Genomic DNA, 12,068 nt, shown 5'->3' on the forward strand with positions numbered 1-12,068 from the left:
ATCTCTTTAAATTTGTGTCATTATTTGTTTGCACAACAATTTGTAGCGAAGCTGCTACACTTCCTCCACTACTTTTTCCCATTAGGTGACACTGTTCTTAACTCTTGATCCCGGTATTGAGATTAGCAGAAAATCCCGCTATTATTGATTTAATCGATGCCCGCATGACACATAGGCGTTATTATTAATTTAATCAATGCCCATGACACATAAGCGTTATTATTGATTTAATCAATGCCGCATGACACATAGGCGGGGAAAAGGAATGGGGGACGTATATCATTTTCGCAATTCGCAGTGCACAGACTTCATGTGTTCCTTAGTGACATCAAAACAGTAACCAAAGCAAATAGAGTCGAACCCCGAAAGTAATCCATTCTAAAGTTTTAACAACTCCCATTACAAAGACAGAAAAGCAAGAACATTCCATTCATTCATTTCTTCTTTCAATAAACAAAAGGTATTACAGCTCTTCTTTTCTTAGGATACTCATCTCTAAATTTCTCTAAATACCATCTATGATTAGCACCACCTCTAGGTACAAGATTCGAACACGTATACATAAAAAACGCAAAACCAACCCAAGACCAAATCATAACCATCCATCCAAACCATTCCATAATCTCCCCAAAGTAATTCGCACAGCTAACAAACTCAAACATCCCACCCTTCGGCACCTTATACCCGCCGTCGTCCCCCTTCAACGAAACCAAAACCAGATCCGACTTCACATTCACCGCAAAACCACTTACAAAAATCCCCAACCCAACACAAAACCGCCCCCAAAACCGCCAATCATTCCCCCCTCCATTAAAATCAGCGTAATGAGAAACCCATCTCGATTGTAAATAAACATTCAACAAATTGTACACAAAAGCCATCAAAACGACTGAAATCGGGAAACTGTGTTTCTTGGAATTTTGATTTTTTCTTGATTTGGTGAGTCGAATTGGGTAAATCAGGGTTCGATGGATGTAATGGAACAAGAAGACTGAGATCAGAGCGATTGATTTTGGATTTGAGAAGTTACGGCCAAATGGGTAGATTAAAAGGGTTAACCAAAGTGTTGGACTTTCCATTAGAAACCAACCGTAGGATGGAGAAATTGATGGACCCCAACCACCACGGTAATGTTTGCCATACGGAGCCTGGATGAATGACAGAGCTAGGAGTGTGATTGGGGATAGGATTAAGTGGATTTGGAGTGCAGTGTTGAAGAGATTTTGATCTTCCATTTTTATTTATTTTGGTGGTGTGGTTTTTAGAGAGAAGAGGAGGAGGGGATTATATAGTGGGGGTCATTATTATTATTCTGCAGACTGTCGCCTGGTGTTGTTGGAAAATCGTTTAAGGCACATTTGTATGGGCTAGATATCAAACAGTTAGATTTGCCATCCACGTTAACAAATCCTGAATAAAATAGCGTTGAACGCTGAATGGTTCAGTGTCACATGAATTTATTTTTCAAAAATTAATTATTATCATTTCTCTCTCCTTCCTTTTCCTCTCTCTCACCTTTTTTTCCTCTTTCTCCATCACGTTCTCCCTCTATTTCCCCCTCTCTGTCTCCCTCTTTTTCCTCTCTCTCCATCACATTCTCTCTAAAAATTTAATAAAAAATATAGAGCGCTGAATGGTTCCGCGTTTATGTCACTTTTTCATCGCTGAATGATTCAGCGTTTCAATCTCGCTGATAGTTGGACTGTGAGCAGTTGTTAGGAGAGAGAAGTATCAAGAAGTAGTGTTAACTTTTTTCCCACACTTTTTTCTTGATTTGCAACACTTTTCAGCTGAACCTAGGTATATTTTCAAAAAACTGAGGTTCGGCTGAAAAGTTATCAGCCGAACTTGACTCTGTAACTGACGAATTTTTGTTCGGCTGATTCGAAAAAAAATCTAGCAAAGTCGCATTAGCCGAACATAGTGTTTCTCTAAATCATACACTAGGTTCGGCTCAAAATTGATACTCCAAGATCATCCAAACTGATCTCCTGAAAACCCTAATTTCATCTTTGAAATCATATTCTATCGATCAAACAAAATAAAATCAATCAAAAACAAGATGGGTTTGTTACACATACATTCTAAAATATATCTAAGAGCAATTGAGATTTGGATTTCGCACTCCAACATCACTCACTTCGATTCGTGTTTGCTTTGCTTGATCAATTTCTTGATTGAATTGGAGTCCAAGATGTTTGAGTTTAAAGTTTATTTTGATTTTTGATTTTAGGTTTTTGATGATAAAGGCACTCTAGTAATTTAAATTGTTTAAGGATACCTAAGTAATTGCACTACCTTTAGACACCCCTTATAAACCCACCCTAGATGGTATAATGAATGAGTATGCCTCAAAACAGGTTTCATACATTTGGGATATCCATGATTTATGGCACACGGTTTAGGGACATATCACACGCTAATGTTGTGGTATTATATGTTTTAGTTTCATTGTGGTTGCTTTCTGGTTTTAATACGTATTGATCTCTATATCTTGGTAGCTATTACTATTAAGGCAGAATTCAGAATAATAATGGACGGGAAACTTAGAAAACATAACACAAGTAGTAATTCGAAGAAAAAAAAATATCTTCTCTAGATTATGAACAAGAAAACGATTAAAATTCTCTCTTTGTTACGCTCACAATCTTCTCTAACAGTGGATTAACCTTAAACTGTTTGCTAAGCTTCCACTACTTTGTTCCAAGCTTTCTCTAGGTTTTCTGTTCCTAGAATTCTGTGCTATTAGCCAAAACTCTCTATTTATAGCCTTCACTGTACTCAGCCGACCAAGGATTTCTTTTAGGAATCTATTTCCTAAACTAAGAGTATTTCATAAAACAAAACTCTTCCCTAACTGATAATTCTGCCTAAACAAGGATTCATGTCTAGAATAGGATTCTTCCCTCAACTTAGCTTGAGGATAACTAAGTTCCCTAAAGAAGTAGTGATACACCTGTATCATGGGTCCCCCTTTTAAGAACTTGAACTCCTCGGTGAGAATTAAAAATGAAGGTTAGGGAACTCAAGAGCCCCTTTTTCCTTGTTAAACCACTTGGCCTTGCTGGGAACTTGACCTTTACAACCAATTAGAAAAGCTTCTTTCTCTCCTTGTCGTGTTTTAGTCACTTTTCGCTCCAATATGCAATCTTCCTTGTGTAGTTCCTCTCTACCAAACCATAAGTCTTCTACTCGTGGTAAGATCATAGTGTCGTCGCCGTCATCATCAAGTAATGGTGGTTCAAACAACTTCAAGTATTCAGCATTTATAACCGAGTACATTCCTAGATAAGGTGGTAAATCTAGACGAAAGGCATTGTCACCAATCTGACTGAGTGTACGAAATGGTCCATACCTCAGTGGCTTTAACTTCTTACCTTCCGCCTTCAGTCCCTCCTTACCTAATTTTAACCATCCTAAGTCACCAACACCGAAATTACAAGGTACAAGATGCTTGTCATGCTTTGATTTGTATTTGGCTTGTGACTTCTTGTGACTACTCGTTTTCTCGTAGTCTACGTAATGTGTACATCTCAGAGAATCAGGTACTAAGTAGTATTGATACCTCTGTTGAACTGATAATCCTAAGTAATAGATGTTACTCTAGATCACAATAATAACGAAGAACACAAATATAATGTAAATGCAACTAAGTTATCATGAGACACAAGAGATTACATGGTTCGACTTTTGTCTACATCCACGGGGGTAATGAGTGATTGTTTTGTATTAAGTTGTAGTGTTTACAAAGATCTTAAATGCTTCCCAAAGTAATAGAGAGAACTCAAGTTGAAGTCATTACTTAAGTTCTAAACATTAAAGAGGTATAAGCTTAAGACTAGATCTTCTTTACTAGATATTGAATGCCTTTAGTTTGTTGGTGAAGCTTGGTATTTATAGCCCCTTCTTCTCCAGGTATATCTTTGCTTCCTCTTGGTCCATTGTTTGCTGATATACCTTTCGTATAAATGGTACCTTAGCTCGCCGCGTGCTTTATCCAGTCGAACCCTGCCACCTCATCTGACCCACGTTCTTTCGGGAACTTCCCAAACTTAGATATTTGTACCTTCGTTCACCTCCATCCTTTGCCAAGTGGGTTCTGCCACATTATCTCTCTCCACGTGCCTTGATTATGCGTTTAGATAGGAGACCTGTGCATTTAATGCTGATTAGATATGTCATCTACCTTTGTCCCTTCGCCAGCTGCCTCCTTATAAACTAGGATTTTACTCTTCTCATTGACAAACATGCTTGAGATAGCAACGCATGCGAGTTTGACCGAGCAGTGCTCTAACAATCTCCCCCTTTGTCAATTTTAGTTACAAAACTACCAATATATATGGAATACAAAAATAGATAAATAATTTTTTTTAGCTTCTCTTCCACATGCCTGATCTTCTTGGTTCTTCAACATTACTCGAAATCTTCGTCACTTCCAAGTACTCCAATGATTCCAAAGGTTGTAAGTTTAGCATCATCGTTGTTGAAAATCCGTAGCCATACCAATGAGAAAACAAGAATTCTCAATCATTGCTACACAGTGTCATAGCATTATTTCACAACATCAAAGTTCATTTGTATCATAACTTCGACAACAATACTATGGTAATATGTATCACTCCCCCTTAGTCAATACTCCATCTCACATGGAAACCACTCCCCCTTACATAATGATCTGAAAACCATATGTATTTGTAGTGTGAACTACACATTAATTCTCCTCCTTATTGTCAATAAAATTGGCAAAGGTACAAAAACTAGTGGGATCCTAATGAAATTTCAATAGAAACATTTCATGACCAAAATCAAGCACATATCAACTTATGAGATGCAATCATATAGCCGAAGCTAAATGCCTTCACAAAGGAGTTTATAAAGATACAAGATAACTCCTATAATATTCCACAACCGCACTCCCCACAAAGATTTGGAAACTAAGCACAAGTTCAATTAAGAACTCTCCCCCATAAAATATCATTCCCGAAAGAACAACAAGAGCGACCTTACTTTCACGAGAAAAGAAGGATTTCTTTGGAAATAACAAATCACATACGAATAAGAATTTGGATCCAAATAATACTCAATTAAATTAACCACAACAAAACCCATGATTAATATAATCGGAAATGCTCAACAAAAGACAACTTGCGGAGCCGTGCAGTATATTCATAAAATATGGATCAGGGAAGATCAATAATGCGGAATAAACAAGGATTCATTCTATTTTCCATCACCATTTGCACAATGAGATACAATAGACATAATCCTTGTAAACAAAAGTTTTATCCTTTTTTCCATCAAAATATGACATAAAAGACTTTAACTTTTGTAACGTCAAAAGTTCATTCATTCTTTTATCAATACATGAATATCGACATATTAAAGACTTAACTTTTGACAAAGTATGGGACAATCATAGTTCACGTGTGTGGGTAAAATACCCGATGACCACACGTGTCAGCATCTTAAGGGATGAACACATGATGAGATGATAAGATAGAAGTATCGAATCATCCTCTAAAAAGGAGAGTTTGTCTGAATCAAGGCAACTGCACAAGCGTCACATGAATGACGCGTGTAAGGAGAGGTCTAATCTGCTCGGACAGTCAAGTATAATAAGCAAGACTGCATTTAATGAAGGATAAGAACAAGGAGTGGGGAGATCAGCATCATGAAGGAAGACTCAGACGATCTACACTACGACCCAGAGGTGATAGAGCACGAGGTTCTCCATAAAAGAGCAGTACGAGGCGAGGAAGAGCGAGACCACCCGGAGGGAGAACCATACGAGCCATCACGAGGGATAGTGTAGAGCCCGTCCTAGGAAGCCAGGATGATGGAGGACAACTCACCAAGCTCGGACGATCAGGACACCACGAGCTTATTTTGCCTATAAATACCGGTCCATGTAAAAGGAGATGGAAAACTTATGTAATCCTAGATGGTCTTTCTACAGAGTATTCCTGAGAGATATCTATATAGAGAGAAAGTGAGAAATCTAGAAGAGATTTGTAACTCTTTCAAGGGTAAGACCTTATAATCAATAAGAAAACATCTTCTTTCCCGTGGACGTAGGTCTTCAAGGACGATCCACGTTATATGCTTGTGTCAATCTTTACATTCTATTCTCTTTACATCTTGTTCATAATTGAATCTTGTATGTTTTATTAGTTTTTAATCGTTCATTTCACTTGGATGTAGTCATCAGAAAAGATGCAACTACATTTTGGCGCTAGAAACAGGGAGGTATGAAGATCTAATCTACGTCCCTAATAACAACTCTATATTGTTGTCATAATCTCCATGAGGGAAGTGTTTTCCACAATACAAAGTAGATTTCTGTTGAGATGAATGAGTAGAGCTCGGACTCAAACATGATCTTCACGATCTGAGAAGTCCAGAAGAACCTCAAGATTAACAGATCTGCGTTTTTCACTAATTTTCTTTAAGATTTCTTGTTATTTCAAAGATTTTTTATACCTTCCTCAAGGATCTCAGGAGAGTTGTAGATCGGAGCAAAATGAAGTTTCAAAGAATTCGGTGCTCAAACGATCTCCTCCGTGAGAGATCCGGGAAGAAATACTAGTCAGTAAACTACATAAGGGAGATATCACCTTATGAGAGTTGAAAAGACAAATTTCATGATGTTTTTCATCAAACTCAACAAGGTCCAAGATCTCCTTCTTAAGAACCTAAATCCAAGTCAAGGGAAAGGATTAACGAGTACATAATCATTCATCAAGCTCAAAGTTTGTTCAAAATTAAAAGTTAAAAGATGATGAGAAATAGTTCCTAGAATGGGAAAATATGCTCAATCGTGATAATTTGATTTTTCCCTAAAGAGGTATGACATGTAGAAATATGTATTTCTCTTCAAAAGAGGGAACTGATAAAACACCTTCTCTTCATCATTAACATCTCGTGCAAAGAGGGAATGTTTTGACGTTTCCACATGTCTCCAAAATTTACTGCAAAGTCTTCATGCACTAAACTGTCCAGTCTGAACTATGACTTAGTAATTGCACGTGACCTGCAAATCTAGGGTCCCACTTTTCTGAAGAAAAGGAAAATTAAGTGTTATTGCATATATTGCAGGGAGGGTAATGGTGACGTGACGATCTACTCGCAGGAGCCAAGGAGAAAACTGTGGATCCCAATCAGAAGGACTCGACGATATGGAGCCAGGCGAGGCTCTGATGAATGGCGAATTCCCAGGAGAGGGACAACCCGATGACCAGTATCGGGAAGGACTAACTGAAAATTATAGCTCCGAAGGCGAGGGAAACCCCTTCGAGATGCATGATGACATCCATCTGACTCAACCAGGAGGGTTGAATCGTTTTCCAAGGAAAACAACGAACAATGAGTCCAAGAAGGGCAACCCTTCAGACCTCGGCGATGCCAACGCTACCATCGCAGCCATCCTGAAAGCCCAAGAAGCTCAGGGTGAGAGAATGGAGAAACTAGAAAGGCGAAACAGAAGGCTTGAGCAGAGAAACCACAAGCTTAAGCGAAAAGCAAAAAATAAGGCGCCACTCGCTTCTGTCGAGGAGGTCACAGAGGAGGAAAATCCCTTTGAACATTTACAAGATGACGAACGAATTAACATCCCTGACACCTCAGACGAGGAAACAGCGGATCGCTTCCCCAAGGGAAGCAGAGGTATACTCGACCGCGAGGATAGCTCATCCGAGGGATCGTCGGATATTGATCCCAAACATCGGCGAGACAAAAACCAGATCCAAGAAGTTAAAACCAACTGTGAGGCCGAGAACCTCGCTGTCCAAACCCCAAGAGAGGGGATACCTCAAGTTCAACTCGTTCTAAGATTGAATCGTATGCCGAACAATCAGGCGATGACTCAGGGCGATCAAGGCATCACTATCATGAACCATTTTTCTCACCCGAGAGAGCTCTGGGAAAAAAAAGAATGCCGAAACAAGGCGAAACGATGACCAACTTCAGGCCCGACTCAACCGGCTTGAAGCAATGTACAGAGAAGCTACAGGAAAGCAGGAGAGAAGGGAGCTGGCGGTAGTCATCCAAGAAGCAGGACAATCCCCCTTCTCTGAGAATCTATTAAGATTACCATTTCCAAAGAAGTGTTCTCTACCGATGTTCACGTCCCCATTCACCGGAACGGGAGACGCAATTTAGCATCTTAGAACTTATCGTATGACGCTAACCCAATGGGACCATTATGACGTGGTACTGTGTAAATTTTTCCCTACCAGTCTGAGGGATGAAGCCCTAATGTGGTTCAACAACCTGCCCAAGGGCTCAGTTAAATCGTTCGAGCACCTATCCAAGCTATTTTGAGAAACGTACATTCACAATAGCAGGGTCCGACCAGAGGTCGACGCTCTGTTCCAAATGTCCCGAGGGCCAAACGAGTCACTCCGCTCCCTGGTGACACAGTGGAGGAAGTTATGTGCTGAGGTCGGAAAGGTCTCTTGGACGATCTCTCCCTCAAAAAGCAAGACTCCAAGGATACTTCTGGCCACGTATGAACGAAGATTCAAAACAAATGGCAAAAACCTGCATCGAATGCCAAAAATTTGGAAAGAGAAGGCATGCACCTTCAATGGACTTAAAGTCTGTCTTAAGCCCTTGGCCATTCGCCAAGTGGCGGGTCGACATTGTTGGACCCTTGAGAGCCGATACCGGACAAACAAAATATTTTACTTCTTTACATTTACTTCTTTGTTCCAGTCACGCTTGTTAGAGTCGAAACCTTCACACTTCTTTCACAAGATTCTCTCACAATCTTTCTCTTGTTACGCTTCTGCCACAAACAATAACTCACACAAAGTCTGCCACACTTTGCAGGTATTCCAAGGTTCTCTCAAAAACTCTTCAACCACCATTAAGCTTAACATGTTTGAGATTAAACTCCTACCATCCTCCCTTAAGCTCAAACATCACCATCCAACATTCCTTGTCATTCCAAGTCTTTGAACTCGATCAACTTTAATCAAACTGTACCAGGCTTTCCCATCTGCAATACCAACTTTGATCTTCTCTTGCGTATATTTCGAATTCATAACTTAACCCTTTTAATCAACCACACACCCTAAGCTCCTTACTTCAACCAACATTCGATGCTCTGCCACAACAACCCTTGCTTACTTCATAACAACACACCTTTGTCATGCTTACTATCACCCTTTCTTCTGTTACGCTTCTGTAACAATTCTTCAGTAACACTTAACAGTGACATTCTTTTGTCACACTTCTGTTCACCTGTAAGAGTTTTCCTGTAACAGTGACATTCTTTTTTTTTTCTTTTTTTTTAGCGACCAATAGCAATAGTATTAGGGTTCTGAAACCCTAACGTCGATCTCCGACTGCAGCGCTATCTCTCTCAGTCAACTGCAATGGCAGCAGCGTAATCCTCTTCTCACGTTCGTCACCAACACTGAATTCTGATGCGAAATTCAGTTGAACAACGTAGCTAACTCATCTTAGTTGCAGTCAGCATCGCCTCTTCAAACTCTTTTCTTTATCTGCACAGCCAACCATGATCAAACATAGCTCTCAATCCACTAAGAATGATGTCTTCCACAAAATTATCAACATAATCATTGTGATCACTTGCAATCACCAAGAACCAATGGTTATCTTCATAAACTCCATCACCAATCACCGGAAGTTCACTCCTCTCAATTCTCCTTCCATGGCAGCAACAAAACTCTAATTGCTGAAATATGTATCACCATCAATCCGCTGAGCATCTTCACTGTATTCCTCTCACAAAACAGATTAGAACCCATTAAGAGCATTGAAGAAACCAAACTCCGTTACTGCACCATGATAATCACAGCAACGCGAGCACTGTTTAGCAACAACATCTTCTTACCAGAACCACCCGTCAACAGCTCCATGAACATTAGCATCTCAGGCTCTCAAACCGACTTCTCAATCTTCATAAACAACACAACGTCTTCTTCTTTTAACTCATCTCGAGGTTGTCAACACAACGCCAAACCTCACAACTTCAAAACTGATAATATCAGCATCACCAAACATATCTCGATCGTTTTTTTTTTTAACAAACTCGACCTCATACGCATAACAAATTCGGACCATCTGGTGGGATACAGATTCTTCTCACGTCATATCTTGCGAACCTTGGCCTCCAAATCCAACACGTTCTAAGGCAACAACTCCGTGATTCTTCTCACTTTTGTTTCCTCCTTGCATTCAAAAAACTTCTTCGAACCTTCTCTGCAACATTAATGGCAGCACCACACCAGCAAGCCAATACTTGACTCTCTCTGTTAGCTGTTTTCACGTCCATAACTTCCTTTTTCTTTTGCTTGTATTATAATAACTCTCAAACCTTGATCAGACTCACACGAACACAACTTGACAGGAATCGGAACAGCAACATACCTTACGTCTTTTTCCCAACAAACGCCACTTTAATTATCATCAGAACTTGACGCATCTTTTCTTCTAACTGTTAAGCAACAACAACTATCTTCGTCTCTTTTGTTTAAACCCTAAAACCAGCAACAAGGATTGACAAGCCTTCAACTTCTTTCTTTTTTCTTCTTTAACTTGTTAGAACTTTTCGCAACTTCTTTTAACTTTCTCTAACTCTTTCTCCTTCTCCTCTCCCATCCTCTCACCTTGCTCTGATACCAAATGTAGGATCGAGCAAGAGAGAGGAGAGCACAACGCGGAAACAATAAAACGATTACATTGATAATCAGTTTGGTGTACAATTCTTCATGGCTCAATAACCTACTTATAGTCTCACAAACTTGACAATCACTCAAAGTACTTTCCTAATAAAAACAAACTCTAAATAAAGCACACAATCATAAATCAAACTCTAAATAGAACTCTTCTAGAACTCTCTAAAATCTTGCTTCACAAGTTTACTTCACGTCCGAACCAATATCTTGGTTTAATTTCCAACACTCTTTAAAATGGCAACAAGTGGTGGTAGTAAAAATATACTCAAAAATGATGAATAATTTAATGATGGAAATATCTTATTGTTTTAACCACGGACATGAAGGGCAACAATCTTTTGTTTGAAAAATTCTGATCCTTACAAGTTTGTGCAAGACAAGTTAGATCGCTTAGAGAAAAATGAGAAATTTATATGGGTCTGTAATTGATAATGATTTTTGTCTCTATTATTGTTTCTTTTAGATTTTATTTCATTTTATAAGACACGAACCTGTGAGATGTCTAACTTGGGATTTAGCTCGGATATCCCTCCAATCAATTAGTGAAAAAAAAATTAACCTTCATTTTTTGGGTTTGGTATTAACGTAGACCAGGAGAAATTAAAAAAAGAACATGTTATGGATCCGTCCCTGCATTTTATAGCATGCTAATGTTTGTTACAGGTAGGGAGGTTGTATACATCATGTTGTAACTAATTAACATATATGCAAATGAGATTCTTCACCGAGTTATTAACTTTTTCTCTTAATATCTTTGATTTTTTTTTATGACAATCAAGATTTCGTATAGAAAATTGTTGAACACAAAAACCACAATTAAATCAGCATTACAACGACCAAAGTGAATCACCTAGAATCATAATCATCAAATGCTACTCTTTAACATGAATACTATAATTATTCAACCAAGACTTGTTGAAGAAATGAAAAGAAAAAGAATAAAAGCCCTGGGAAACTCGAAAAAGAAATTTCAAAAAATCCTAAAAGAATTAATATCTAGATCTACAATACCTCGAATGCAATATTATTTATTACTTCATCAAAAAAATAAAAAAAAAACTTTCTGAAACTGCTTCAGTCTTTCACGTCGATTTTCTTTTATTTCTTTAATCTTAATTTCTGTTTTCGTTATTTCTAGATTTCTCTTCTCTTTTATGTTTTTATAGAGAAAAGTTGCAATACACGCAATCCCACTTGCCATCTTGCCACCATGAACCCACATCACATGGTCCTATGCTTGCAAGGTTCCCAATTAACAGAAAGGTAATATAAAATCAACTAACAACTTTCAAGTGCAATAATAAAAGATAAAGGTAATGTTTTCCAAAGCTTCCACCTGGCTTTCTTTTTATTTTTAGTTTATTT

The 12,068-nt window shown here is 38.5% G+C and overlaps 1 protein-coding gene across 1 annotated transcript; it reads right to left on the reverse strand.

Annotated features, from left to right (window-relative positions):
* Positions 1 to 404: 404 nt before the first annotated feature.
* On the reverse strand, positions 405 to 1,321 carry LOC113319327 (steroid 5-alpha-reductase DET2-like). The gene has a single exon (XM_026567582.1). It carries the CDS (start codon positions 1,233 to 1,235, stop codon positions 447 to 449), a length of 789 nt encoding a protein of 262 aa, XP_026423367.1. The 5' UTR covers positions 1,236 to 1,321; the 3' UTR covers positions 405 to 446.
* Positions 1,322 to 12,068: the final 10,747 nt, after the last annotated feature.

The sequence above is a fragment of the Papaver somniferum genome, chromosome 10, assembly GCF_003573695.1.
Source record: "Papaver somniferum cultivar HN1 chromosome 10, ASM357369v1, whole genome shotgun sequence".
Taxonomy (NCBI): domain Eukaryota; kingdom Viridiplantae; phylum Streptophyta; class Magnoliopsida; order Ranunculales; family Papaveraceae; genus Papaver; species Papaver somniferum.